This window comes from Salvia hispanica, chromosome 1 (assembly GCF_029641045.1).
Source record: "Salvia hispanica isolate PSC_SH4W2 chromosome 1, Shi_PSC_v1, whole genome shotgun sequence".
Lineage (NCBI taxonomy): Eukaryota > Viridiplantae > Streptophyta > Magnoliopsida > Lamiales > Lamiaceae > Salvia > Salvia hispanica.
In genome coordinates this window covers 2050339-2072957 of record NC_142692.1, presented here as the reverse complement: position 1 = coordinate 2072957, position 22619 = coordinate 2050339, and the positions used below count along the sequence as shown (strand labels likewise).

The 22619-nt window shown below is 34.1% G+C and overlaps 6 protein-coding genes across 6 annotated transcripts; 3 read left to right on the top strand and 3 right to left on the bottom strand.

Annotated features, from left to right (window-relative positions):
- The first annotated feature begins 2217 nt into the window (after nucleotides 1-2217).
- Nucleotides 2218-4586, top strand: LOC125218277 (cis-muuroladiene synthase-like). The gene is made up of 7 exons (XM_089063243.1): nucleotides 2218-2343; nucleotides 2425-2689; nucleotides 2784-3147; nucleotides 3224-3442; nucleotides 3546-3684; nucleotides 3799-4044; nucleotides 4138-4586. The coding sequence occupies exons 1-7, from the start codon at nucleotides 2218-2220 to the stop codon at nucleotides 4432-4434; spliced, it is 1656 nt and encodes a 551-aa protein (XP_088919369.1). The 3' UTR covers nucleotides 4435-4586.
- A 70-nt stretch (nucleotides 4587-4656) lies between these two features.
- On the bottom strand, nucleotides 4657-7361 carry LOC148933057 (putative pectinesterase 29). Its single transcript, XM_089063288.1, has 5 exons — nucleotides 7157-7361; nucleotides 6395-6554; nucleotides 5908-6120; nucleotides 5230-5477; nucleotides 4657-4991 (listed from the first exon to the last, which is right to left on the bottom strand). The coding sequence occupies exons 1-5, from the start codon at nucleotides 7354-7356 to the stop codon at nucleotides 4820-4822; spliced, it is 993 nt and encodes a 330-aa protein (XP_088919414.1). The 5' UTR covers nucleotides 7357-7361; the 3' UTR covers nucleotides 4657-4819.
- Nucleotides 7362-9072: 1711 nt separating this feature from the next.
- LOC125221472 (putative pectinesterase 29) lies at nucleotides 9073-11140 on the top strand. The gene is made up of 5 exons (XM_089063257.1): nucleotides 9073-9257; nucleotides 9654-9813; nucleotides 10231-10443; nucleotides 10641-10891; nucleotides 10987-11140. The coding sequence occupies exons 1-5, from the start codon at nucleotides 9073-9075 to the stop codon at nucleotides 11138-11140; spliced, it is 963 nt and encodes a 320-aa protein (XP_088919383.1).
- A 2663-nt stretch (nucleotides 11141-13803) lies between these two features.
- LOC125221473 (putative pectinesterase 29) lies at nucleotides 13804-15971 on the top strand. The gene is made up of 4 exons (XM_048123593.1): nucleotides 13804-13988; nucleotides 14404-14563; nucleotides 14966-15178; nucleotides 15711-15971. The coding sequence occupies exons 1-4, from the start codon at nucleotides 13804-13806 to the stop codon at nucleotides 15969-15971; spliced, it is 819 nt and encodes a 272-aa protein (XP_047979550.1).
- Nucleotides 15972-16837: 866 nt separating this feature from the next.
- On the bottom strand, nucleotides 16838-19182 carry LOC125219840 (large ribosomal subunit protein uL13w). The gene is made up of 3 exons (XM_048121916.1): nucleotides 18852-19182; nucleotides 17657-17861; nucleotides 16838-17202 (listed from the first exon to the last, which is right to left on the bottom strand). Exons 1-3 carry the CDS (start codon nucleotides 19121-19123, stop codon nucleotides 17059-17061), a joined length of 621 nt encoding a protein of 206 aa, XP_047977873.1. The 5' UTR covers nucleotides 19124-19182; the 3' UTR covers nucleotides 16838-17058.
- A 742-nt stretch (nucleotides 19183-19924) lies between these two features.
- Nucleotides 19925-22421, bottom strand: LOC125219837 (UDP-glycosyltransferase 87A2-like). Its single transcript, XM_048121912.2, has 2 exons — nucleotides 21873-22421; nucleotides 19925-20888 (listed from the first exon to the last, which is right to left on the bottom strand). Exons 1-2 carry the CDS (start codon nucleotides 22345-22347, stop codon nucleotides 20023-20025), a joined length of 1341 nt encoding a protein of 446 aa, XP_047977869.1. The 5' UTR covers nucleotides 22348-22421; the 3' UTR covers nucleotides 19925-20022.
- Nucleotides 22422-22619: the final 198 nt, after the last annotated feature.

The window sequence follows — 22619 nt, the reverse complement described above, 5'->3', positions numbered from 1 at the left end:
ATTTTTTTCTTTACTTTTGCAAATATATTGAGGATTCCAATCTTCCAAAATGCTAACCAAGTTCACACGCTACAAAAAAATTTACAAATAAAGACACTTCAATCAAGAACGCTATTTTGCGTTGCTAAATATATCACCTACGCTTTAAAAAGCGTCTTAATCCGTGGCGTGCCAAATTAGAATAAGGACGCAATGAGAGAGCGTCGGTGATTTAATCTTGAGACGCTTTTTAAAAGCATCCCTAAGAATGTTGAGACATATTTTAAAAAGCGTCCCTATAATCTAACTTAGACACTATTGGAATGCGTCTCGAAGTGCAATTCAGAGACACAACGTAAAGCGTCTCAAAATGCAACTTCGAGACATAATTAAAAAATGTCTCTAAGTGCAACTTAGAGACACAATGAAAAAGCGTCTCTAAATGCAACTTAGAGACGCTACTAAAAATGTCTCAGATTTTCAAACATTGCGTATCATATTAAAGAAAATGTAAATTCCAACAACTCTACTTTTATTTTAAAAAATGAATATTAAATAATTCGAGAAAACCGGCAATAACAGAAAATTTGGATTTATTAAGATATAAACCAACTAAACATAGTAAATATTTGCGAATCTACAACTAAGTCTAGCCACGATCAACCTCTTTAATATTTGTTGAATTCATTCCAAAAACAAGCCTCAATTATGAACATGCTCCAATCCTTCCTTCCATCAACACGAGCCTGCACAAGCTATCCCATATTTGCATCTTTAGTCACCCCTGCATAATTTTGCGGGTTCCATGTATAATAACGTTAGTGGATAGCGGGATCCCATTATTATTGGTGTGTCAATGGTAGTATAAATTGTAAATAAATTGATATATAAAAATAATAGATTGGGATAATTTTTTATAAATAAAAAAATATTCATATTTTATGGGACGGATTGAGTATGATTTATTAACTATTATTACATCATATAATAGGCCGTTGAGAGTTCATATATTGTTGGGAAACGTTGAATAGCGTACGTAGTGAAGGATAATTGCTCTATTGAATTATAAAAATTAAATATATTTTGTTATTTTCCACAAGAATTTGTTATGGAGGTGGCAGATTATCAAATTTCTCATCATGTTTGGCAATTAGTCCCATCCAAATTTAAGTTATTTTGAATTTGTAACCTTAATTTTGGTTAGTCGTCAAATAGATATATTGGGTTTTTCTTCAACTTTTTCGTGCGCTCTTCCCTTTATCCAAATATTGCTCAAAACCTTTTTCCAAATTATTAAATAAATATTTACTGAAGGAACTTAGTAATGGGCCACGTGATGCCATAAATAGAGGTCATATTATATTATTCTATCCCACTCACAATTATTATAAAAGTATGTTTCATATTCGGTAAACTTTTTTACTCACTTTTTTTCTTTGTAAAATTAAATAATTTCTTAAATTTCAAACCGTTTAGAAATTGGACAATTAATGAAAACAAGAGACCGGATTGAGATTCTACTAATAAATCAACCAGCTGGTTGGGTCTTAATCCTAAAAGTGGAGATTCTGAATCTTAATCAGAAGCTTTGACTGAGCAGACGAGAGTTGCCATATTGGGAAAACTTGAACAGTGCACATGATTAATGATTAAATACATACCTACCCCTTTAATACTATAAATAGAGATTATGACGTGTATAATTTTGTTCTCCATAATATAACTATTGACTGCTATTATTTTAATTGAATTATGAAATAAAATATATTAAATCATTCCCATGTGAATTAGTGTATCTATCAGATGAAAAATGTGTGAAAATCAATTGATTTATAAAATGGCCTTCCCGTAGTGGGTGGCATGTGGCGGTATGGTGAGTGTTTTATGACACATAGCCTGCCACGATGGGAAAATGAATCAAAATTATTATTCCTATCATCTTATTAGTTTCTTTATTTAAAATAATTCGTTTTTTTAATTGATTAATTATTTTTTTCTAAGAAGGGAAGAAATTAAACATTTATTATTATTATTTTTGAAATAAATCCTATCAAGCGGATTGAATATAATTTTTACAATTATTATGCGACAAAATAACATTAATATAGACCCTTTTGGTTGACCAACACTCATATGATTTGAGAGTATAAATTGGTGAGCAAACACACTACAATTCATATCATCATATAATTCATAACACACAGAGAGCTTATATAATTTTGTTAGTACTACATTAGAATGGCAACATATAGCATTATGGCTGAGGCTTCAAGCTGTGTGGGGGATGTAAGGCCACCTGTGACCAATCATGAGCCAAGCATTTGGGGTGACATTTTCTCTAATTACTCTTCTTTTGAAAACCAGGTACATATCTTTATTATTACTTGATTAATTAATTTCTAGATATGTATAATTAATTTGTGTAATTATACATATAATATGAAGGAACAAGAAAAGTACGAAGAAGCAATTGAAGCATTGAAGGAAGAAGCAAGAGACATGTTAATGGCAAAAACAACTCCTCTCAACCAATTGATATTAATCGACACTGTTGAGCGGTTGGGATTGGCCTATCTTTTCGAGAACGAAATCGAACACAAACTCAAACAAATCAAACATGACGACGATAACCTTCTTCACCGTTCCGATTTATTCACTATAGCACTTGGATTTCGCTTGCTCAGGCAACACCGCCATCACATTTCTTGCGGTATAATATTATATATACATGCAATTAATCTCATTAATTATATATTACTATTTGATTATTGAATTTAACTACATGAATTGAATGAATTTAACAGATGTTTTCAACAAGTTTGTTGACAAGGATGGTATGCTCGAAGAAGGCGACGTTGAGGGAATGTTAAGCTTGTATGAAGCAGCCCATGTTCGATTTAACGACGAGAACATACTACAAGAGGCTGCCGATTTTACAAGGCGTTACTTGAGTAGTCGCGCAGCGGAATTAGAGTCTCACCTTAAAGATAGAGTGAAGCGGGCTTTGGAGCGCCCGCTTCATAGAGATGTTCCCATTGTCTACGCACGGATTTTCATCTCTATATATGAAAAGGATCCCTCAAGAAATGAACTTCTTCTCAAACTAGCTAAACTTAACTTCAACTTTTTGCAGAAGCTATACAGGAAAGAACTCTCCCAACTCTCAAGGTAAATATTAGTATACTAAGTGTATAGTGATTAATTTATTAATTAAAATCTTTATTTATTTATTTTTTTGAAAAAGGTGGTGGAATGAATTTGATTTGAAATCGAAATTACCATATGCAAGAGATCGATTGGTGGAGGCGTATATGTGGTGTGTGGGATACCATTATGAACCTCAATACTCTCATGTTCGAATTGGACTTGCTAAAGGCATTCAAATCATTGGAGTTATGGATGATACATATGATAATTATGCTACAATCAATGAAGCTCAACTTTTTACTCAAGTCTTAGACAAGTAAGTCTTCATATATATATATGAAATTATGAAAATAGTATATGTATATCTATATATATGTTTAATTGGTTTAATCATAATTAATTAAATTGGATTAATGTAGGTGGAATATGGATGAAGCTGATCAACTCCCTGAATACATGAGAACTGTTTATCGTTTTATCCTGAGTACTTGCGAAGATTATGAACGCGACGCACTCAAACTCGGGAAAGCCTTCGCAACTCCTTATTTCATAGAAACGGTTAGTAGTACTATATATTTATGTAAGTCCAAAAAATATAATTTTTCAAATGTTAGTAATTGATTCTGAAAAAATATAGTATTTGTATTATGATGAATGAATTAATTGATTCAGGTGCAACAACTTGGAAGGGCTTACAATCAAGAGCTAAAGTGGGTGATGGAAAGACAATTGCCTCCATTTGAAGACTATGTTAAAAACTCTGAGATAACAAGCTGCATTTATATACTGTTTGCTGCTATTATGCCTGGTTTTAAATCTCTTACCCAAGAAACTATTGACTGGATGAAGAGTGAGCCCAAAATCGCAATATCAACGGGTATGATCGGTAGATATTGGGACGACATTGGCTCTCATGATGTAAGTTACCTAAGATTAAATTAATTCTACTCCATATATATTTATTAATTTGTTAGCATTCAATTAATCTTGGTGAATTTAATCAATTTGAAGCGCGAGAGCAAAGGAGGGCAAGTGTTGACTGCAATCGACTGCTACATGAAACAACATGGCGTAACAAAACAAGAGACGCTATTAGAGTTTGCACAACGAGTTGAGGAAGCATGGATGGATGTGAACAAGGAATGGGTCGAGACAACGTTCGTGTCAACAGAAATAGCCCTTCAATTTCTCAACAATGCTCGAATGTGTGAAGCCAGTTACAACAACAGCAATGGAGACGCGTATACCGACCCTCAAATGGCCAAGTCAAATGTCCTTGCTCTCTTTATCGAACCAATACTCATTTGATTATTTTTGTTTCATGTTCACGAATAATCAAAGAGAGGAACTATTCGTCCAACATGTCGTTTGGGGCGTCTTTGAGTTTCTTTCTTTAAAGTTGTCGTTGTAAGTGAGTCGAGCGTGTTATAAGCTCATTCACATTAGTTCTTTTTACCTCCTTTATGTTGTCAATGATCATTATCAGAAATAATAATCATCTTCTCCCTAAACCATAAATTGCTTCTCATCATATAGTATTGCATTTCATGTAAAATTAATATACACACATGTATACAGTAATTCAACACATGAAAAGATGTGTGAAAACATACATTATACTATAAGTCCTCAATATTCACAAATTGAGTCTCCTTACTCCCCAACGCCTAAATATAAACAGAGGTGAATGAGATTAGACATCAATGTGGATAGGCAGCCTTCGAATCCACCCCCCACTGTCGATGTAAGAGATACTTGTAAACGACTTAAGCTGCTGCCTCGTTAAGGTTTTCTCCCACGCCACACGCTTCGACTTGTTCGATCCTGCTCCCTCACATTCTTCTTCTACAAAAGTTATCCTGCTCCTGATCACATTATGCCCACTTAACATATTTCTTTAATTTTTTTCTCTATCGAACGATTAAACTTTATATAAAATTATTATATAAAAGTCCGAGCTAAATCGCCCAAAATAAAAATTTCAAATTAAATTTAAAAAGCATAGCCTAATTTTTCTACGTCCGCCCCCGTCTGATCAACACAACACCAACAATAGGCACACAGCAAAAAAAGAAGAAAACTAAAGGTTGAAAATATGGTTACTCATGGCCGACGAAATTCCAAGCATCCCATCCTTGTGGAACAACGATGTTTGAGAGAGAGGAAGCGTAGTAAATGACTCGGGAGTAAGCCTTCCATGCTCTACCGAGGAGGGCGTGGCCCTTTCCGCCGACACTGCAGTGTTTGAACACGAAGCCACTAGTTTCGTCGGGGGTATGTCTTGCCTGTGCAGCTATGTAACCGGTTGAATTAGGGTTTGGTACCCCCACGTTTAATACTATGTTGCATTTCTATCATCAATAAATTAGTTCCAGTATTAGTAATACAGCTATAACTAATTTTAAATTTATATTCATTTATCTATAAAATACTAATTTAATTGTATCAACTTAAATAAGCAGAGTTTGCATTTCATGTATCGGATACACTTCAATGAATAACACTTGATCAGATGCCTATAAAATGTAACACGTACGACTAAATTTGGTTGAGTGATGGCCGGTCGGCCGGGCCCGATTAACTCTATAATAGTGGATTTGGTTCTAGAGTCTTGACTAGTGAATTATTGTTAATTATGATTGTGATCAATATCATTCTTGTCTTTTTTTCTACTTTTGGCTAAAACTTAACTGAATCGTGTACATAACACAAATCAAAATAAATAAAGCTGATTGTAGCGTAATATAGACAAAATTTATGCAAATTTGACTTTGATTTTACCTCGTAAATGGATTGACCATTCCCAAAAATGAAATCCACGGCTCCTTCAATGGTGCAAAGAATGAAATAGTGTTCTCCCTTATCATCCAACAATGTGTCTTGGTACCCCAAGAAACCACACTCGCGGAAGGCCGATTGGTCGCCGGAGATCCTCGCTGCCACTGCCGGCATCACCGGATTCACGTTCTTGCTTGGCGGATAATTGTAAGCATTCTGCCAAAAATTCGAATATTTTTAGATAACATGGGTCCATTTAGCTATTGGGAAAGTACATGTGAACTAACCATACATGTTGCGCAAAGAATTCTAGGCTAGTCCACATGTACTTTTCCAACAAACATGTGACCTTTAATTTCGATCAGAAGTGTAAACCACAAAAATTGTATTTTGTTGCCAAGATTAAAAAGTGGTGCTATCAACCAAAAATTGATTAATAAAAATTAATGAAATAAGTTGAAAATGAGCATTAATTCTGATTATTTCTTACCATAAAAGTGATTCCCGAGACAAGAATATTGTCAGCTAAGGAGGTAAAAGTTGCAGAAGTCAAGATTGAGCCATGCCCATTCCATACAACTCTAGTTCTACCCATCCCTTCTCCTTTTACATAAATAAATGGCTTGTCTGAAGGAATTTCCACCTTTTCCCTGTCATTACAAACACATCACACACACATACCCAAGAAAAACAAAACAAATGAAAAAAACCCTTATAAATTATAATAAAAAAATTACTCCTATGCTCCTATGCTCTCAACCTTCCACATACACAAATAAGTCCTATAGTCACCAAACATAAACTAGCATTAGAAAAATTGTGTGCCAGTTAGTAAGTGATAGAGTGGTTAATGCTTGAGCCCAAATGTCAAAGGTTAGAGTCTAGAGTCTAGCGTGTGCAGTCTTTTAAATTTCTATTCATTTGCCTATAAAAAAAATTAAATAAAAAATTGTATTGCCTCCGTTCTATGGTAATGGAGGCGTTTCTTTTCGGCACGGAGATTAAGAAATATTGTGTTAGGTGAGTTAAGTAAAGGGAGAATAAAGTGAAAAATGAAAAAAGTGGAGAGATAAAGAGAGAAAAAAGTAAGAGAAAGTAAAGTAGGCGTGGAAAAATGTGGTTGACTTTTACTAAAAATGAAATAATTTTATTACGATGGAACGATCTAAAATGACAAAATAACTCTATTACTATGGAACGGAGGGAGTAGTAGCATGGAGAAGGCTAAGAAAAGAGAGAAAAAGAATAGTACTTGTAAACTCCAGCTGAGACAGAGATGGAAATCCATTTCTTGTTATTCGAAGGAACAGAATTAATGGCAGCTTGAATACTCGAAAAGCTCGAATTTTGTGACTTACCCACATTGATTGTGGGAATATCCACTAACTCTATGCCATTTGTGATAAAAAGAAGTGTACAAATGAATACTGCACACACCATAAATCTGGACATTTCAAAATAGATTTTTATTAAGAGAGAAAATGAAAAGTTGATGCTTTCGGGGAATAAATATGGAGATTGGATTTCGAAGGGGTTCCGTGGAAGTTAGTACGACTTAGTTAATTCTAATTAAAGTTACATTAATTTTATTTATTATGTATCTACTTAATTTCACTTTTGTTACTTTTTCTAACGTTAGTTTTCAGTTAATTTCAGTGATGCCAGTTTCGTATTTTTAACCCTTAATATCTATTCTTATTTTTTTTTTCTCTGTTATTTTTGTGTCTTTGTCCGTTTAATTTTTTTTCCCATAGAAAGTGGATATATGTACGATATAATAATTTAATAAAAGTTAAGTTTATTTGTTACAATGCGGCGATATGTAGAGTACCCATAAAGCTAACATAAATTAAAAAATGTAAAGTTAACATTAATTTTGAACCTTTTCCATATACGGTCGGTGAAATATAAATATGACAAATTAACTACTAGTGCAACAATTTGGTATGGGCAAATTAAGAAATATGAAAAAATGAAAATTCTACATAACTTTCTGCCACAATCTATGATCTGTGATGTAAATTAATCGATAATTAGCAAGATTATTGCTCCATAAAAACTATCTATTTCTAGAAAAAACTTTATCTTAAAATATATCAAGTCATTGCTTCTAAATAACTATATAAGATACAAAACACGCATTTAATTATTTGATTAATTAAGCCTCTATATAATACTACAAACCCTATTATCCGATCCTATCCATTGTTGTAGTCACATATAATGCAACATGTAATTAACAAGATCACAAGTTTAATTGAGAGAATTATTATACAATTAAAATATTTATAAGCACATTTGCAATTGCAAGACATATAAAATTTGATTCGATTTAGTATTAACGCAATATGCATGTATGAGGTGCATTATAATATTCTTAAATTGTTAACTTGATATAAGTATATGAATATTAACTAAATTTGTGTAGACGCTCAAATGTCATCGTGATAACATTTTTTTTAATATATTGATGAGTTAGCAAATTCAGAAAAAATAGCAATTGGTCATACCTCGTACATGTATCGGGTGTATTTACTAGTACATAATATAATGTGTTTTATTAACATATCAATATCATGTTTTGTATAACAACAAAGTAGGTAAAAGGCTAGGCCGGGCCAAAAAACCATCGGGCAGGCTGGGCCAAATTCTATTTGCGCTACAATTTCTGGCCCAATTCGGCCCAACACCAGATTAGGCCTAAATTGCCCAATCGATCTTGGTCAAGATAATGTATACTTACTCTATTTGGTATTATGTATTAAAATTAAATATAGGTAATATTTTTCAAATGCTACTATTTTCTATTACATATATTTAAAATATGAATTGCAGGATTTTTCCACTCCCGAAATTTAAGGAAAAATCTTAATAAATATAGACAATAGTATAAAGTATAAACCAATTCACTTATCCTTTTGATTGTAGGATTACTGATTAACCAAATATCTGATCAAATCTGGTGTTCAATTTAGTCGCTCCAATCAACTGGTTCACTTAATCTAGATTGATGTAATAATTTGAATCTTCAAACTGCACTATAAAACTTATGACAGCGACACCAAAAACTACATTATCAGCTTAGATTAATCATATGAAAAGAAAATGTACATTAATCACTCCAAAATGGCAATATTCATATTCAGTTTGATTTCTTTTTTGTTAGCAATGGAAGCAAGCATGGCGAAGGTGGCACTAGATTCCAATAATGGGGAAATCAAAGTGAACTGTTCGACAACCATGGTCGTCGAAAAATCTGGTAGAGGCTTCAAAAGCATTCAAGCAGCAATTGATTCTATCCCTCAAAACAATCTGAATTGGACTTGCATACTCATCAAGGCAGGAGTATACAGGTGTGTAAATTTATCATCAACTATAGTCCAATTCATGTCTTTTCCATCAACTTCAAATAATTTGGTAAAAAAAACATCAATTTTGAACGTAAAGTCAATTTCCCATGGTCAACTATTTTGGCCAAATTAAATCATGTGTAACATGTCTTTTGTCAAATTCAATTGACACTAAGATGAAGTGGTATGTCCAACTCATTTTCAGAATTAAAAGAAAAACAATTGTTAATTCGCCATTCGACCCATCCCCTTCATTTTAGGGCACATAGATATACATTCCGACCTATCAAGGCAAAATTTGATTTTATGAAAAATTGACTACATCCTCAAACTTGGTGAATTGATAAATTTGGTCTATGTAAATTGAGTTTTTTCCTTGTGATATTTTCTTTTGTGTAGGGAAAGAGTGTACATTCCTTATAGAAAGTCGTTCATATACATGGCCGGAGAGGGGATGGAAAGAACCTACGTCGTAGCGGACGCTCAGGGGCCGATGGATGAAAGTGCTACTTTAATTACTCAAGGAGATAACATTATTTTTAAGGGCATAAGCTTCACTGTAAGAAACCCTAGTAATCATAAAACATGTGTGTGTGTGTGTTGCTATACAAGGCATGATTCAAGTTAGCATTGACTCTGTTTGTTGGGATATTCACACGTGAGTTGTCCTATAATTGAAATGAGAAGTAAAAATAGATCACCTTATATTTAGTGAGTCACTCATATAATTAATTCTATTTTAGATGGAACCTTATTAGGATTTGGTTGATCTCCTTCACGTATCGGGTATATACGCTTCAATGAATGAGATTTTACCTAGTCCTTGTAATATCTGACATAGTAGGCAACAAGTAAAATCTGTCATCTAGCAACAGAATTAAACGTCACTAATTGGATCTATGTTTATTCAAAATTAGTAGTCTTTTCTTGTTCAATACTGCTAGATTGTTATTAAAATGGGTTGTTTTCAAAACAGAATTCTTACAACTATCCGCGGGTCGGACCTCAAAATCCGATGAAACCGGCACTAGCAGCAAAGGTCGAAGGAGACAAAACGGCGTTTTATGGATGCGGATTCTATGGATTGCAAGATACACTGTGGGATGTGTCAGGAAGGCATTACTTCAAACACTGCACTATTGTAGGAGCTGTTGATTTCATCTTTGGGGCAGGTCAATCCATTTATGAGGTAATTTATTATTACAGAAAATTGTAGCTAGAGATCATTGTATTATGTTCACTCCGTTCGCCATAAATTATCCATTTGAGATTGACATGATATTTTAGAAATGATGAAATGTGACAATTAATGGTGTATGAATGAAGTACTACAATTCATCAATTGGTGCACTCAATTTGTAACAAATTTCTTCTCTCTCTCTCCAGAATTGTGTGATATCAGTTTTAGGTCAAGATCTAGGAGAACAAGGCATGGGATACATCACCGCACAAGGAAGAGAAAATCCAAATGAAACAAATGGATTTGTATTCAAATATTGCAATATAATTGGAAGAGGTAAAGCATATCTAGGAAGACCATGGAGAAAATATGCCAGAGTTATATTCTACAAGACATTCATGTCGGACGTCGTCGTTCCTCAAGGATGGGATCCTTATTTCAACTCCGGCGGCCTAGAGTACGTTTAATTTTCATCCATCATTTTCATCTTAACCACACGTAAAATAGTACTATCTCCGTCCACAAACAATTTTCTTGGTTCGATTGTAGGAGCCTATTGACGGTCGCAGAGATCGATTGTATCGGACCCGGCGCTAAGACTTTGGGAAGAGCGGCATGGGCAAAAAGTAAGCTGAGTGGTCAAGGGTTGCAAGACTTGATCAACATCAACTACATTAATAGCGATGGATGGATTACGCCAATATGATCAATTGGAAAAACATTGACACCTCAAGCTTCATAATTAAATTCACTGATCATGTACTATTAGCCTGTTATTGATTTCTTGCAAAACATAAATAGTTGGATAAGTGGTTGATCTCTTTTATTCAAATACACTCATTTCTTAGGTGATATAGTGCCAATACGATTTTTCATTCTTCAACAAGATTATAAATTTTTCATCTATTCCGTCATCAGAAAAGAGGATAGACACGACACCACAATTTTGAATGAAACGGGATTTCAAAAAATGTCAGATGTATGCACTACATAAACAATAGTATCAAAAGGAAAACGCTTCCCATATTTGCATATACTATGTAATCACCTCCACAGCAAGTAGGAAATACTAAAATCAATGAAAAATGTTTTGGAGACATAATGTCTAAGCCATAATAGGGGAACTATTATGTCAATTTCTATTATTTCTATATATTATTTTAAATATACATTTTGTACTAGACGTTCTTACCCTTTATCCATTATGTTTATATTTTTGGAAAACAAATTCAATCCATTATTACCACACTAATCTCTAGAGATTTGAATGCTGCATACTAAACATTTTAATTTCTTTCAAGATTTAATGTCTTTATACATCAAGATTATTAAACTCAATTATTTTCTATATTGGGTTTGTTTGTTAAGTATATCTCTTGTTATAATTTTATGTTCTTTAGTAATTTTATATAATTGTTTTTTATGATTAAGATTCAACATATTTGTTTTATCATTAATTATCTCCTTTTAGTTACAAGTCATTTGACAATTAAATTTATAATTTTTAACATTAACAAAATAATTGAACCTCGATCAAAAATAAAATTAGTTACAAGCCATTTTGATAGTTAAATTTATAATTATAAATTTTATATTTAATATTTTTATGAATTGCATATTTTTTATTTTAAATTTTCACTTTCAAAATAAATTTATAATTATAATTTTATATTTATTATTTAGTCAAAATATCACTAATTGGGCGTTGATCGTCAGTTTTTTTACGGAACCGTAAAAAAAGGATCAATCCGACGACAATTTCGTCTGTTTAGGACCTGATTTTCAAAAAGTGAATGTTTTAGTAAATTCATATTTCGGTCATATGTTTATGACCACTTTTTACCTTTACTCTAAAAGCAATATATAGTAGAGTTCTTAGCAAATTAACTATATTATGAAACAAATTAAAATTTGATATATCAGTACTAGTTAAGTAACAATTTGGATTGCAAAAAATTAATAATTTTTATTTTAATTCGTTACTTCCATAATTCAATTTCTTTAAGTTCTTATTGTTTCGAATGTTATAGTTGAACCTTGGTAACAAAATCATGCTTTATGTTTCTAACTAATCTATTTAATATCTATATTATTTTCTTCTTTTTTCTTATATAAAATATTAGAGTTTTAAGCTCCATTCAGTATATCATTAAATAAATTAAAAATTAATAAAAATAATAAAAAAAATAAAAATAAAAATAAAAATAAAAATAAAAATAATAATAATAATAATAATAATAATAATAATAATAATAATCATAATAATAATAATAATAATAATAATTGACTTTATAGTTTTTATTTTACGAATTATGTAATTTTTGTTATACTACTTCTTTCCTTTCCAAAATTTTAATTTATTTAAATTTTTTATTTTTAGAATATTGCAATCGAACTTCGATCAAATAAATAATTACAAGGTATTTACTCTTTTACATTATAAATAATTGAGTTATTAGCTCAATTCACTATATCATGAAACAAAATTAAGAAAATATATATAATATATTAATACTAATTGGGTGTAGGTTTTTTTATATCATACTTACTATTCTAAATTATTCAATTTTGAAAATTTAATTTATTCAAATTTTTAATTTTTGGAAAATTATTGTCGAACCTTAGTCAAAATAAATATAATACTAATTGAATTTATTGTTTTAATTTTAAGTATTTTATAATATTAGTACTCTAGTTTGATTTTTGAGTATTTATTTTTATGTTATTTCTATGTAAAATATATAATATATTCTATTGAATTAATTTCACCGTTAGCTTTATTATTCTTTATTATAGAAATTAGATCACCCCCTAATGATCATACTAATTAATTTTATCCAAAAATAGCGTTTGGTTATATTTGTCCACATATAAAATATAATTATAGCATAGACATAAGGGTATTATGTCATGGAGACATTATGTCCTAAATCACTATTCTTTTTAAATATATCATATTCCCTCAAAATTAAATATAGGCAATATTTTTCAAATGCTACTATTTTCTATTACATATATTTAAAATATGAATTGCAGGATTTTTCCACTCCCAAAATTTAAGGAAAAATCTTAATAAATATAAACAATAGTATAAAGTAAAAACCAATTCACTGATCCCTTTGATTGTAGGATTATTGATTAACCAAATATCTGATCAAATCTGGTGTTCAATTTAGCCGCTCCTATCAACTGGTTCACTTAATCAAGATTGATGTAATAATTTGAATCTTCAAACTGCACTATAAAACTTAAGACAGTGACACCAAAAACTACATTATCTGCTTAGATTAATCATATGAAAAGAAAATATACATTAATCACTCCAAAATGGCAATATTCATATTCAGTTTGATTTCTTTTTTGTTAGCAATGGAAGCAAGCATGGCGAAGGTGGCACTAGATTCCAATAATGGGGAAATCAAAGTGAACTGTTCGACAACCATGGTCGTCGAAAAATCGGGTAGAGGCTTCAAAAGCATTCAACCAGCAGTTGATTCTATCCCTGAAAACAATCTGAATTGGACCTGCATACTCATCAAGGCAGGAGTATACAGGTGTGTATATTTATCACGAACTATAGTCCAATTTTGGTCTTTTCCATCAACTTTGAATAATGTGGTAAAAAAATTGCATCAATTTTGAACGTAAAGTCAATTTCCCACGGTCAACTATTTTGGCCAAATTAAATCATGTGTAACATGTCTAGTGTCAATTTCAATTGACACTAAGATGAAGTGGTATGTCCAACTCATATTCAATCGACCAATCCCCTTCATATTTGGGCACATAGATATACATTCCGACCTATCAACCACGTGTTAGGCCACATAGATATTTTGTTCTGCCACGTAGGATTCAATTTCGGCAAAATTTGATTTTATGAAAAATTGACTACATCCTCAAAGTTGGTGTATTGATAGATTTGGTCTATGTATATTGAGTTTTTTCCTTGTGATATCTTTTATGTAGGGAAAGAGTGTACATTCCTTATAGAAAGTCGTTCATATACATGGCCGGAGAGGGAATGGGAATAACCTACGTCGTAGCAGACGCTCATGGGCCGATGGATGAAAGTGCTACTTTAATTACTCAAGGAGACAACATTATTTTTAAGGGCATAAGCTTCATTGTAAGAACCCTAGTAATCATAAAACATTTGTTCGTGTCAGTGTGTGTGTTGCTATACGGAGGCATGATCCTAGCTGGCATTGATTCCGCTTGTTGAGATATTCACACGTGAGTTGTCCTATAATGGAAATGAGAAGTAAAAATAGATCACCTTATATTTAGTGAGTCACTCCTATAATTAATTAATTTTGAGATGGAATCTTATGAGGATTTGGTTGATCTCCTTTACGTATCAGGTACGCTTCAATGAATGAGATTTTACCTAGTCCTCGTAAAATCTGACATAGTAGGCCAGAAGTAAAATCTAATTAAACATCACTTGGATCTGTCTTTATTCAAAATTAGTAGTCTTTTCTTGTTCAATATTGCTAGATTGTTATTACATGGGTTGTTTTCAAAACAGAATTCTTACAACTATCCGCGGATCGGACCGCAAAATCCGATGAAACCGGCACTAGCAGCAAAGGTCGAAGGAGACAAAACGGGGTTTTATGGATGCGGATTCTATGGATTGCAAGATACGCTGTGGGATGTGTCCGGAAGGCATTACTTCAAACACTGCACTATTGTAGGAGCTGTTGATTTTATCTTTGGCTCAGGCCAATCCATTTATGAGGTAGTAATTTATTACTCTCTCCGTCTCACTTAAGATGACACGTTTTCCTTTTTAGTTTGTCCCAACTAAGATGACACATTTTCTTTTTTAGAAACTTTCTCTATTTAATTAATACATCCAATCACTTTTTCTCACCCCTATTAAAATATTCATCTTTCTTTCTCTCTCTATTTTAATACTTCCATCCACCTTCTCTCTCTCCAATTAAACGCATTAACCAATAACTCCTAAAATCCCGTGCCGGCTAAGGAATGTGTCATCTTAGCTGGGACGGATGGAGTATTACAGAAAATTGTAGCTAGAGATCATTGTTTTATGTTTCACTCCGTTCGCCACAAATTATCCATCTGAGATTGACATGACATTTTAGAAATGATGAAATGTGATCATTAATGGTGTATGATTGAAGTACTATATATTGTTTGTGAAAAAAAGATTGTGGGGTATAATGGTATCTTAGCATTCTTTAATTTCTATTGCTACAATTCATCAATTGGTGCACTCAATTAGTAACAAATCTCTCTCTCTCCAGAATTGTGTGATATATGTTTTAGGTCAAAATCTAGGAGAAGAAGGCATAGGATACATAACCGCACAAGGAAGAGACAATCCAAATGAAACAAATGGATTTGTATTCAAATATTGCTATATAATTGGAAGAGGTAAAGCATATCTAGGAAGACCGTGGAGAAAATATGCCAGAGTTATATTCTACAAGACATTCATGTCGGACGTCATCGTTCCTCAAGGATGGGATCCTTATTTCAACTCCGGCGGCCTAGAGTACGTTTAATTTTAATCCATCATTTTCATCTTAACCACATACTCCCTCCGTCTAACGATACTTGAAGCGTTTCTTTTCAGTACGAAATTTAAGAAAGTTGTGTTCAATAGGTTAAATAAAGTAGATGAGAGAATAAAGTAAGAAAAAGATGAGAGAGTAAAGTAAAAGAAAGAATAAAGGATATGAAATTAGATGTTTTGTTTTTAGCCAAAAAGAGAAATGGTTTAAGTAACCTGGGACAACCTAAGACTCGAGTAACTTAGGATAGAGGGAGTATAAAATAGAACTATCTCCGTCCACAAACAACGGTCTTAGTATTACATGACACGAGTTTTAATGCAAAATTAATAGTACTAGTTGATATTAGTGTGTTGACGGTCGCAAAAATCGATTAAGGTAAGTAGAATACCCTCATACTACAACGAAATGAATTAACCTTGATTTTGGACGTTTTATTATAGGAGCCTATTGACGATCGCAGAGATCAATTGTATCGGACCCGGCGCCAAGACTTTGGGCAGAGCGGCATGGGCAAGAAGCAAGCTGCGTGGTCAAGGGTTGCAAGACTTAATTAACATCAACTACATTAATAGAGATGGATGGCTTACGCCTACATGATCACTGGCAATCAATTGGAAAAACATTGAAACCTCAAGCTCCATAATAAATTCACTGATCATATACTTTTAGCCTGTTATTGATTTCTTGCAGAACATAAATAGTTGGATAAGTGGTTGTTCTCTTTTACTCAAATACACTCATTTCTTAGGTGATATAGTGATGGAATGAAATCTAAATGTAGTATAAGTTTATTCATAACAAAAGGGAATTATTTAGTTGATTGGACAATTTACAAACACAAGCAAACCCAACAATTAAGCATGTATGAGGGAATATATAAATGAAATTTGAAGAAACATTTCAAAGGAAAAGAACTGATAAAGAAAGTGGTTGCTGAATGCAACAAAGTCTGATAAAGAAAATTCCAATTTAACTTGACATGAGAAAAACAAGAAGCTCAGAGGAAAAGAACTGCTAGTCGAATCAAATCCAAGAAACATCAAAATTGTCGAGGAGAAGAGCTGCGACACTAACTTCAATATTTGATCGGAGCAATGACATCGAGTTGGGAACCAAGCTTCTCTTGGGCGATCTTCTCAGCTTTAACCCTCAATTTAGTCAACTGCTTCTTCCTCTCATAAGTAACCTGAGCTCTGTCCTTCCTCTTCTTCTCCAACTCCTATAAAACATAGGAGCACAATGAATGTAAGAATAGCATATACCAGCAAACAAAATATGATATAGCTGGAAACAGAGTAATCACTTAGTAAGCACAGTGTAAAGGCCGGTGTAACTGGAAACATCAAGACAAAATCAAGTCTGATGTATTTGGGTTGTGAAAAATAGGCCAGATATGTACAGTGCCAATAAGATTTCATTCTTCAACAAGATTACAATTTTTTCATCTATTTCATGATCAGAACAGAGGATTGACATGACACCACAATTTCGAATGTAATGGGATTTCAAAAAATGTCAGATGTGCGCACTACATACACATTAGTATCAAAAGGAGAACACGTTACATATACTATGAAATCACCCAAAAAGCAAGTAGGAAATACTTAAATCATAGTATTTTTTAAATATATCATATTCCCTCGAAAAGCAATCAAAATGATGATGGAACTTACCCTGATGGTATCATAATGGTTCCATCCAACTTCAGATGACAGTCTTCCCAATAAGCAATACTTGTGCCCAGCTTGGAGCCTCAAGACCTTGAGAGCATCTGGAATCACCATCCTTTTGATCTTATCATATGGCGGAGGCACACCCTCGTACACCTTAAGGCGAGCAAGAGCAGCTTCTCCTCTCTTAGTCTTGTGAGGAATCATTCTGTGATAAACATTACCAAGTTAGCACAACCTCATGATTACCATCCAAAACAATCAAAATGTAAAAAATTTGTGAATGGGATAAAATTTACAAATTCCATAAAATTGCTAACAAGCACTCACACACATATACTATAAAGCATAGACTCGATACATAATCGGAGTTTAGGGATCAACACATGACTAAAAACACTCAGGAAGCTGAATAGACTAACCAATAGATCATATTGTAAACTTCACATGTCAAACCAAAGCTAAAATTGCATTCCATGTGACACTATACTGAAAAATTATCTTCAATTCAAAGGAAAAACTGAATTAAAATTAACAAATCCAAATTGAAGCTGAATAGACTAACCATTAGATCACACTGTAAACTTCACATATCAAACCAAAGCTAAAATTGCATAGCATATGACACTATACCGAAAAAAATATCTTCAATTGAAAGGAAAAACTGAATTAAACATTCATGCTTAGTCCAAACAGCATTAACAAATCCAAATCGGAGCTGAATCGGAGTCTAAATCAACACATATGACTAAAAACACTCAGGAAGTTGAATAGACTAACTAATAGATCATAATATAAACTTCACATGTCAAACCAAAGCTGAAATTGCATAGCATATGACACTATGCCGAAAACAATATCTTCAATTGAAAGGAAAAACTGAATCAAACATCCACGCGAAGTCCAAACAGCATTAACAAATCCAAATTAGAGCTAAATCGGAGTTTAAATCAACACATATGACTAGAAACACTCAGGAAGCTGAATAGACTAACTAATAGATCATATTGTAAACTTCGCATGTCAAACCAAAGCTAAAATTGCATTTTAAGCAACACTATACCGAAAAATTATCTTCAATTGAAGGGAAAAATTGAATTAAACATTCACGCGAAGTCCAAACGGCATTAACAAATCCAAATCGGAGCTGAATCAATCATCAAACACGTAGACTGCAATCAAATATGAAAAATCATACCCACGGATAGTCCTCCAGAGAATCTTCGAAGGAGCACGGAAGTGGATGGGGCCATGAGACGGCTTGGTGTTCATACGCTTGCGGAGGAACCGCAGGTACTTCATTTTCTGGCGAACGAGGCCGCCGGAGAGGCAGATTTCCTCGCAGCGGACGACGACGACTCTCTGGCCGTTCAAAAGCTCCTTCGCCAGAATAGAGGCGAGACGGCCGAGCATGTGGTTCCTGGCGTCCACCACCACTCTCTTAGCACAGATACCTGAACCAGACACCATTTTTCTCTCTCTGATCTGCTCTCGGATGAAATGAGGGCTGTGGGGGAGATTAGGGTTTTGGGGTGCCGCTGTATCTATTTGTATGTATTAGTGATAAATTAGGGCTGGAAATTGGGCTTTTTGAGTGTTGGGCATTGGGCCTGGTCCAGTTGAATTGGGCCTAGAGTTTTTTTTTTAATACAGTATTCAATTTGTTTTTTTTTTTTTGGATTTTGATTTTAGGTTTTATATACGATATTTTCTAATTTTCATTACTTAACTTTGGGATCTTACAAGTTATACACGTAAGTATTTGAATTAGCTTTCAATTATTGATTGTGAATAGACTGGAGTGGTTAAAAATATTCTCACGTCAAATAGGCCTTTATGTCAAATGTTTTTCAAATGTAACATGATTATTCTAGATTTGGCAATTTGATGTAATTGTTTTATTTTTGTAATACTTCAAAATGATGGTTGGATTTATAAAAATTCTTAAATGTGTACACTTAAATTAACATAAATTTAAAGGTCGCGCCACAAAGGACTCGAACCTAAATTCTTTGGACTCAAGTATTATTAATCTTTCTATCGCTAGGCCAACTCACACACGTCATTGTTACTTTTAGTACTTCATTATATCAATGCACTCAGAGCATCAATTATTCTTATATTTGTAACATAAATTTCTAGGATTCAAATCTCTTCATTACTATTTTACTCACTCAAGTATATTTAGATATATAGAGTTTCTCATACATTTCTTAAACATATATTAATAGATGTTTTGTTCATATCCTAGATAAATGCACTTCACCAAACTGAAATGCAACAAAACAAGATTATTTCAATTGCCAATACATACCTTAAAAAAAACAAAAGCATACTCAAGTTTTTGCAAGACCTCAACACACTTGACTTCAACATTCACAAATATCTCTAATAAAAGCCATAACATCTCCATGAGAAGATCCCCCAACACCACTTGCACTCTTACAAATCTCTTGCACCTCCTTGGCCCTTCTTCTCCTCTCCTTCGCCTCGGGGCTCCCGGAATCCATAACCCTCAACACAACCTCAGCAATCTCATCCTCTCCCACCAAACTATCATCCCCCTTCTTCACTCTCACCCCAAACCCCCAATCCTCCACAACCATCTTACTATTAGTAACTTGATCCCAAAATATAGGGAATGTCAGCATGGGAAGCCCAGCAAACGCGCACTCTTTAGTCGAATTCCACCCACAGTGCGACCAGAAGGCCCCTACAGAAGGGTGCGACAACACCTTCAGCTGATCACACCACGGCACCACTATCCCTCTGCCCCCGCACCTCTCCTGAAGGCGATCCTCCTCTCCACGCCCGACCCACAAGAAGCGGACGCCAGCACGGCTCACGCCACCAACAATCTGATCAAACTGGGCTTTCGAGACGGAGAGGAAGCTGCCTTGTGAGATGTAGAGAACAGAGTGCTGAGGCTGAGCATCCAGCCATTGGAGGTAGTGTGGCTTGTCATCATCAAGTGTGGGATTGAGGGATGGTATTGCAAGGCCTAGGGAGTAGATTTTGGTGGGAATGGTTTGTCTTAAAGTGTCAATGACTTGGGATTCTAGCTCATAGACAGAGGTGAAGAGGAGATATTGAGCTTTTGGTACTAATTGAATTGCTTCTAAGGCATGAGGTAGAACTTCATTGCCTTTGCCATGGATTGGAGTTGGGAGATCTGTGACTCTTAGTGGAGGGACTCCTGGGATGTAGTCTACCAAGTTTTCCTCTTCTTCTTTATCTGAAAATGCAATGTTAATATTTGATTAGGCACATTTCATAACCTTTTATGACATTATCTATAGATTATGTAGCTATGGTAATATATAGTATTCCCTCCGTCCCTATGTAGTAGAGGCATTTCTTTTCGGCACACGATTTAAGAAAAAATATTTTAAATGAGTTAAGTAAAATGAGAATAAAGTAGAAAGATAAAAGGTAGAAGGATGAAGAGAGGGTAAAGTAAGAGAGAATAAAGTACTTTTTGTCGAAAAAGGAAATGACTCAGCTACAGTGGACAAGCTAAAAAAGAATACGACTCAGCTACAAAGGAACGAAGGGAGCATGTCCATAGAGTATGTATGTAGAAAATTGTCAATTTTACAATTTATATGTAATGTAGATGTTAATATGTTATCATGGCTAGGGTTGCACATTGTGTCTCAAGACTCCCAACTCTATAACCTTTTGATGCCACTTTGAAAATAAAGATTTCATGAGAAAATTGTAAAAAAAAATCATAAAATTTAATTAAATTATGGATCATCCTGTAATTTTAAAATCAAGTGCAAAAATTCATGAAATTTTGAATTTGTTCACAATATTCCACAACGAAATATTTTTATGAAATTGTATCTAAGATAATAGCCATGAAATCATTCGTGGATGTCATCACTATTGAGTAAACGATGCCGTCTATTCATAAAGAAAACAACATCAACAATATATTACAAACAATATATTACAAGTAAGCGACTCGATGTTCGCCATAGAACAATTGTGAAAAAATCAAAACTTCAAGATTTTTTTCCCACACATTTACAAAATTATGGAAATGCACATGACTATAAATTATCTTCACACTTAGAAAATGGCTAGTCTTCATAAATACTTTCTTTCTCATTTAAAGTGATAGTGACATATCATCTTGTAAAGAGATAAGAAAAACAAAACATATGTGATGAAAATAGCAAAACATGAAAATATAAATGAAAAGAAAATCGACCTCCAATTTGGGAGCGTTGGAAGATGAGATGAGAGTGGTGAAAAATGGAGAAGACGGTGGCCGACATGGTGTAGAACGACGCCACCGGAATATTCCTCCGGGCGCCGAGGCCCACCACCCACGTCATGTACGTGTCGTAGACGATGACGGCGGGCCTCGGCGGGGGGAGGCGGCCGAGGAGGTCCTCCACGGGCGCCTCCAGGTTGGCGAGGACGGCGCGGTAGAAGGCCGGGAAGTCCTTGCCGCGGCCTATCTCGGAGGGGATCACGTTGGGGAACGTGTGGAAGGCGAAGTTGGGAGGGAGAGTGGTGGTGGTGGGGGTGGCGGCGAGGAGGGTGAGCCACTCTTGGGTGACGAGGAAGGAGACGGTGGCGTCGGGGCGGGAGGCGAGGATGAGGCGGCAGAGGTTGAGCATGGGGTTGATGTGGCCTCGGCCGGGGTACGGGAGGGCCACGATGTGGGGGGGTGCGGCCATGTTTCTGCGGCGGAGATGGTGGTGGTTGTCTACTTGGGGGGAGGTGGATATTGGTGGAATTTGGGAATCTAGAGGCGTTGTGGAAACATACTCTTATTTATTGTGGGATTGTTTTGGTTGTTTTGTGTACCTTTCATTGTTTTAGTTTTTCAAAAAAATTTAATCACAAAATATTTAGTACGAATGATTTGATGTTACTCCCTCCGTCCCCTATTAGGAGTCACTCTTTGACTGAGCACGGATTTTAAGAAATGTAAAGAAAAGTTGGTTGA